Genomic DNA, 7,563 nt, shown 5'->3' with positions numbered 1-7,563 from the left:
GCCAAAGCAGAGATCCACGGATCCTCCGTTTCGGCCACCACCCCTCGGCCCTGGCTGAGAAAGGGCGTCGTGGAGCTAGCATGGCAGCCTTCAAGTTCAACTCCAGTGTCCCGAGGCGCGAGGAAGCCTGGCCAATTGTCTCCACTAAGCTGTGTCTTCTTCCCACGTGCCCGATCCCGAAGGAGCCGTTCCATCGGTCCACGGCCGCTGGGCCCATTCTGGGAGTGGGCGCAGGGAAGGGCGCAGAGCGGGCTGCGTTCAGAAGCCTGCACCAGGCTGCGGGCGCTCCGTGAGCGCCAACCCAGGCCTCATTGTGGCCCCTCATTGTGGCTTCCGGCTCCAACGCTCCGGTGAAGCCAGGTCACAACTCTGGGGGTGTCATGATGCGGTGGTTCCGCCTTCTGGGGCGAAGGGCGGCTTCGCGGCTCTCGCTTCAGCTGTGCAGATGCGCGCCCGAGAGCCCGGCTCTTTGTTTAAATCCACACCAAATCCTGCCAATGTTTCCCTTCAAGCCAGCAGGCTGGGGTGGCAGAACTTTTCTACTATGGATGAGTGGTCGAAAACAGAAAGGTTCTTTAAAACGAGCATTTAACACACACACACACACACACACACACACACACACACACACACCCGAAGATTAAAACACAAGGAAGGTAGAAATCACACCTGGATTTCACGGATTTTTAAAACGCGGTGGCTTGAAGTTCTACTCCATTAAACCCCCAGGCTCCGGAGTACTTTGAGTCCAAGGGTAGTATTTGCATGTTTACTGTAACACCCTACTTCAGAGGCTCTCAGGTTCTGATTTGTCCTTCCCCAACGCCGTCCCGCCTAGACGGCAATTTGCTGTTTACAGACGCATTTCATAAAAGAGCCCACACCCCACCCCCCTTGCTGGGCTTGGGGTTGGAGATAACAAAAGAGCTCTGGGAGGTAATAATTACAGTCATTAGTTCACAAAAGAGGCGGCCTCCGACAGGGACGGGGAGGCGGCCAGCTCTGGGGAAAAGCTTTCTAAGGAGAGAGAGACCCACACTCCCGCGCGCGGCTGCCAGGCCGGCTCCCTCGGCTGACCTATTTTTTGTCCGTGGATTATCCAGAGATCGCGCCGCAGGCCCGCCTCAGAAGGGTGTGCGGTACAGGTTTTCCCTATGTCCTCCCTGTGCTTACAAGTCGAAGGACAGAGAAAGAAGGGAGATGGAAAAAAGATTCAAAACAAATAAATACAAGAGAAAAAACAAAAACAAAAACATTGTATTTCACCTAAGGTTTGCCATTCTCTTGGGGGAAGGGGAAGATGTGAGGCACATTCTCTACCTTTCCTGGCGCTCAGTACTTTTCCATGACCCGCTGCTTGGGGATTTCGCGATTTTCCTATTATTCTCATTTCAGATTTTGCAAGACATGACGAATGGCTTGCAGTTTCCAGTAAACAGCCTCTCCCAGTTCGCAGCGGACTGCCTACACCCGGCTTCCCGCCGTCACCTGGCACCTGGTGTGACCGGTTCCTCCGACCTGCGCAGGAAATACAAATATCCCGCCCCCGCTACACTTGCTCGCTGAGCGGACATACTGGTCTCAGCCGCTGTGAGAGAATGGAACACCAATTTTAAAACTCGCACAGCGTCTTTTGGCCTGGATTCTGTCTGCACGGACCTAACAGAGGGGATTTCGGGGACGGGCCATTGCCTCCCTTTCCAGCAACGGAAGGGCCAGGCTGCCAGGGCTCTGGTCTGCAGGGACCACTCGGGAAGGCTGGGTTGACGAAGGGGCCGGCCAGGAAGCTCGGCCTTTAGCCCCAGACCCCTCTCCGCGGCCTGAGCGCTGGGTAGGGGCGGAGGGCCGGGCCACCTTCGGTTACGGAGGTCGCTTCCTCCCGAGACCCGCCAGTGAGCCGTGTCCTGCGGAGCAGGTTTCATGGGTGTCGGGGCCCGGCCCCGCCCCGCCGCCCGCCGCAGCTCGGACGCGAGCCGCACAGCCCCGGGTGTTTCTCCTCTGGGTCGCAACCCCGGCGGCGGCCACGGCGCGAACCCAGGGAAAGAGCAGGCCTAAATAGAGTGCACTTGGCCTTGGATCTCAGCCGGGTCTCAGTACGAGGTTGCCCCTGGGGCGCGTCTCATTTGTAAAATTAAGAGTTTGCATGAGTCATCTCTGGGGGCCTGTGAGCGCCCATTCAGTGGGATGGAGAAAAACTTACATCCAGGTGACCAAGTGGCACAACAAACACAAGCGGCCAGCGCACGTGCCCTCGCCTTGTCCTCGAATAGTTCCCCAAAGTCTCCTGTCTCTGGGCCATGGGTGTAGGAGCTGGGACAAGGCAGATGGTGCAAGCCCCATCCTAGCCAGAACCCTCCTTCCAATCAGTCCTCGATGGAACCACCCCGCCACCCTTCCTGTGCCCTCACCAGGTCTCAAAGACACGGAGGGTTAGCATAATATGCTAATTAAACCGGACATCCTTCTGGACAAAGGGAGAGGGCACCGCAGCAGAGACCCCTGGCCCCGTGGAGGCGGTGGGCGGTGGGCGGTGGCGGGGCCAAGGACCTTGCATGAATTTCAAATTTCTAGTATATATTGTTGATTTCAGAGAGGAAGGGAGAGAGAAACATCCGTGATGAGAGAGAATCATTGATTGGCTGCTTCCTTCACGCCCCCTACTGGGGATGGAGCCTGCAACCTGGGCATGTGCCCTTGACTCCAATGGAACCTGGGACCCTTCAGTCTGCAGGCTCACACTCTATCCACTGAGCCAAACTGCCTAGGGCCCCTCCATCTTAAATTCAACAAAATTCAGAGCTGGGAGATTGCTTCAAATCTGCAGACGGGGAGAACCTAAAACATCTGACAGTTCATTCAGTAGTGGACCAAAAATGTTATAGGCAGGGCCAAAGGAAGCCACAGTGTTTGGGCAGGCTGGGTGTGTGTGTGTGTGCTCAGTGTTTGTGTTGGTGGGTTTGGAGATTTGGAGGAAACGTTTGTGTCACAAGTACAGGTTGTAATTTCATATGAGCCTTTGGCGTGCTGGTGGTGAGTTGTTCACTGGTGGAAACAGAAGGCCAGGCGCCTCGCCCCCCTCCCTGGTCATCCCAGCCTGCACAGCAGGACCACAGGAGCTAGACCCCCCAGGGGAAGACATGCACAGGCCCAGAAAGCCACGACTCTCCAAGGCACTTCCTTTATTTAGTAACTTAATAACCACGGGAAGGCAAAGCACGAGTTTAAGTTCATCTTCAAAACTTCCCCACATCCTCACGCTTCTCCTCAGGATTTATTCTGTTTTAAGAGACTCAACCCGCTCACGACTGTGCCGGGGGTCTGGGAGAGGCGTTTCCAGGAAGTAGGAACTCTTTGAAGTCGCCCAAAATGAGAGGGGGGGGGGGTCAACGAGAGATCAGGCGCCTTCCAGTCATCAGAAGGAGTGCGGCAGCCAAGTGAACAAAGAGCTGCATTGGGGGCCAGCGACAGGCGCTGGTGGGCTGGTGGGAGTGGAGGGTGAGGGAGCGCAGCCAGTGGGCGTCGAAAGAGCTTCCAGGTCTTCCCCCTCCGAGCGCCAAAGCTGGCCGAGGCCCTCCATGGAGAGCGCAGTGGGTAGCCCCTGCCAAAATCGGGGTCCAGACTTCAGCGCTTTGGACCCTGCAAGCAGCAGTCTCGGGCACATTACGGCTGCGGCTGCCACTGTGGCAGATGGCTACACCTGCTGGACCAGGCGCCGGCGCTGGGAGGTTTTGCGCAGGAGCCTCCTGTAGTCGTAGGGATTGCTCGAGGGTCCATTCTCCCCCTCCTCCTCCTCCTTCTGGGGATCCTCCACCGCCCAGCACCTGCCAGCGAGACCCAGAGCCAAGCGTCAGTGGCGCCATCACTTGCAGCGCATCCCCGCCCACCCCGAGTTAGCCGAGTCTACACATTCTTCTCCACACATTCCACCATGGTCAGGCATTTGAAAACCGTACATTTAAGTTACCAGGGTCGTGGTCAAACGGATCTGCGATAATTTTTCTCAGCAGGTTTTCAAAGCTCCTCTAAGCTGAGGAGCAGAAGAGCTGGTGGAACCTGGTGACTTTGTGTTTGAATGACAGCTAAGTAAAGCACCAGCGAATGTGTAGTTCAGAAAGACTAGCTTCTTTGAGCTTGAAATAGCTCACAACCAATAAACAAGTACTTACTTTAGTTGCCTAATAGACAACCATTATTTTGCATTTTTACACTGCTCAAGTGTTTCTTAAAAACCCCCCTGCCAAATCTAACACACCACTGGGCTAGCTAGCAGTTGGTGTTAGCCCTGTAGGCATTTTCAATAAGGCTGTTGGGCCAAATTTCCTACCGCTGGGAAACCCTGCCAATGATTACCTTTGGATTCTACAGCGTTCCCTGGGGAAGCCTGTACACATAAAAGGCAGCCACGGAGATTCATCCATTTTACCGAGCACCCACTAAGTGTCAGCCACCAGTGCAGGTGATGAGTGAGCAGAAGTCCTTGCTCTCATGGAGTTTATAGTCTAGTATGGGAAAGGACCACAGATAGCTTCTAATACCAGATGGTAAGAGGAGCTAGACAGACCAATTAAGTAGCTAATGGGAAAGAGTGGGGGTGTGTGTGTGTGTGTATGTGTAGACAAGCCATTTCCTAGTGGTCAGGAAAGGCCTTTCTAATAAGGTGGCACGTGAGGAGAGAGCTGAAGGAAGGGGAGGAGTGGGCCAGGCAGATTTCTGAGGGAATGACAGTCATTCCAGGATGACAGTCGAACAATGAAAAGTTTCCAAGACTACAGTGTATATATTGTGCTCAAGGGACAGCAAGGAGGCCATTGAGGCTTAAATGGAGCAAGCCAGAGGAAGAGTAGCAAGGGGTGAGAGCAGGAGGAATGAGGGGATAGTATGGCAGATAATTTAGTGCTTTGAGACCATGGCAAGGACTTGAATATTATTTAGAGTGACAGAAACATTGGAGAGTTCTGAGCAGAAGAATGCTTCCTAAAGGGACCTGACTCTCAGAGAGGAAGTAGGGAGGTCTGTTAAGGCTTCTAGAGGAGGTAAGACATTGATCAGGTTCTGGTCATATTTGGTAGGTAGAACTGAAAGAGTTTGCTGATGGATTGGATATAGGACATAAAGAAAAGGAATCGAGAATGTCCCTAAGGTTTCTCGCTTACTCACCTAGAAAAATGGGGTTGCCATTTGAGCTGGGGAAGGCTGCAGAATAGTATTTTTTGGGGGGTGGAGGTAAAGATTTTGGTTTTGGTTATACTAAGTTTACTTATTAGACATCCAAGAGGGGGTATTGAATAGGCAGTTAGCTACACAAGTCCTGATTTAGGCTAGATATTTCAGTTCAGGAATTTTAAGTAAATAGATGATACTTAAGGTCTTGAGTGTATATGTTGACAAAGCAAAGGACTGGGACACTCGAATGGTTGAGAGATCAGTGAAATGAGGAAGACTCAGCAAAGGAGAATAATGAGGAGGAGTCAGGGAGGTAGGAGGCAAAGCAAGAGAAGTCCTATCCTGGGGGCAAATGGAAAGAGATGTTTAAAGGAAAAAAGGAGTAATTGTAAAGAAAACATGTTCAATGTTGATAGAGTGAGATAAAGATTGAGAATAGATAATGGCATATGGCAAAATAGAGGTCACTGGTGGCCTTGGCAGGGACATTTTCAGTGGAGTAGTTCAAGAGTGAAGTGGCTCAAGAGAGATTGGGAAGAGAGGACACGGAGGAGGTTGAGTCATCCTCATGTATTACCCTTGCTATAATGTAGAACAGGAACATGAGTGGTTTGGCAGGGGACTGAGTCAAGGCTATATTTTATGATGGGTCCAACTGCATCCTGTTCACAAATTGTCAGGAATGATGTTGTAAAGAGAACAAATGTTCAAGATACAGAGAAGTGAGGGGACAATTGCAGGACAGTGTTCTTGAGTAGAGGAAGGAACTGGATTCTGTGCACAAAAGGAAGGTTTGGTCTTACCTGGAGGACAGTCATCCATGCTAAACTGAGGGAGGTATATGAATAAGTGATAGATATGGTGGTGGAAGCATGTATCTGTTCTCTACTGTTGTTTTCTTAGGAAAAGAGGTTGTCTGATGAGAGTGAGTAGATTATGAGGGTTTGATGAGAGAAGAGGAAGTCTGAAAGAATGAACTGGGAAAGTTGCATAATGGATTTTTAGGGAAATGTAGTATTCAAAATGACTCTTAAGTGCCTGCCTAATGTGTGTGGTCATAAGTTTTAAATGATAATAGACTGTTTTTTTTTTTAAAGCTACATTCACCTACATGGGTACATGTATAGATTGGGTAGGAAGCTGGGTTTACCCAGCACTGAGGCTTACCAGTTGAATATAACTGAAGGAGAAAGGGGCAAGGTCATTGAAGGTATATGCAAATGAGTGAAAATACTGACCAGCTAGAAAGGAAAGACTAGAATTTCTGCAGATGAAATAGGCTTTTATTCTAGCCCACGCTGAATAAAGAATTTTAAAAAAGAAATCCTTTGGGTTTTGCACAACAAAGGAAACTATCAACAAAACAAAAAGACAGCGACTGAATGGGAAAACACATTCACCAATGATGCACTTGATAATGGGCTCATATCCAAAACTTATAGAGAACTCACACAATTCAACATCAAAAAACCCAAACAATCCAATTAAAAGTAAACAGAGAATCTAAAAATATACTTCTCCAAAGAGGACATACAAATGGCCAATAGACATATGAAAAGATGCTCAATGTCACAGTCATTAAAGAAATGCAAACGAAAATCAAAATGAAATATTACCTCACACCTGTCAGAATGGCTACCATCAATAAATCAACGAACAGTAAGTGTTAGTGAGGATATGGAGAAAAGGGAACCCTTGTGCACTGCTGGTGGGAATACAGATTGGTGCAGCCACTACAGAAAACTGTATGGAAGGTCCTCAAAAAACATTACAAATGGACGTGCCTTATGACTCAGTGATTCCATATCCCAAGAAACCAAAAGACTGATTTGAAAGAATATATGCATTCTTATGTTCATTCAGCATTATTTACAGTAGCAAAGATTTGGATGCAGCCCAAGTGCCCATCAGTAAATGAGTACATATAAAAGCTGTGGTACATTTACACAATGGAATACTACTCAGCCATAAAAAAGAATAAAATCTTATCATTTGTGACAACATGGATGGACCAAGAGGGTATTAAGCTAAGTGAAACAAGCCAGTCAGGGAAAGACAAATATCATATGATCTCACGTATATGTGGACTATAATGAACAAAATAAACTGACAGATAAAATAGAAATAGATATCATAGATACAGAAAACAGATTGATGGTTGCCAGATGGAAGGGGGCTTAGGGCACTGGGTGAAAAAGGTGAAGAGATTAAAAAGTACAAATTGGCAGTTATAAAATAGTCATGGGGATGTATTGTAGAGCATAGGGAATGTAGTCAAAAATACTGTTTTAACTATGTATGGTGCCAGGTGAGCACTAGAAACATTAGGGGGAACACTTTGTAAAGTTTTATGATTATCTAAGCATCATGCTGTACACCTGAAACTAATCTATATAATAA

At 49.0% G+C, this 7,563-nt stretch overlaps 1 protein-coding gene across 1 annotated transcript in view; it reads right to left on the bottom strand.

Annotated features, from left to right (window-relative positions):
* Window positions 1-3,165: 3,165 nt before the first annotated feature.
* Window positions 3,166-7,563, bottom strand: part of MYO3A (myosin IIIA) — a gene marked incomplete at its 5' end in the record, with an annotated part of 203,401 nt that continues 199,003 nt past the window's right edge. Inside the window, one exon of the mRNA XM_081104147.1 lies at window positions 3,166-3,821. Within this exon, the coding sequence (XP_080960273.1) occupies window positions 3,692-3,821 (130 nt within the window). The 3' untranslated portion in view covers window positions 3,166-3,691. The remainder of the gene's footprint in view (window positions 3,822-7,563) is intronic.

Source organism: Myotis nattereri, assembly GCF_964212035.1.
Source record: "Myotis nattereri genome assembly, chromosome: 1".
NCBI lineage: Eukaryota > Metazoa > Chordata > Mammalia > Chiroptera > Vespertilionidae > Myotis > Myotis nattereri.
Note: the sequence above shows the minus strand (reverse complement) of the source record. Positions and strands in the feature narration are given on the sequence as shown.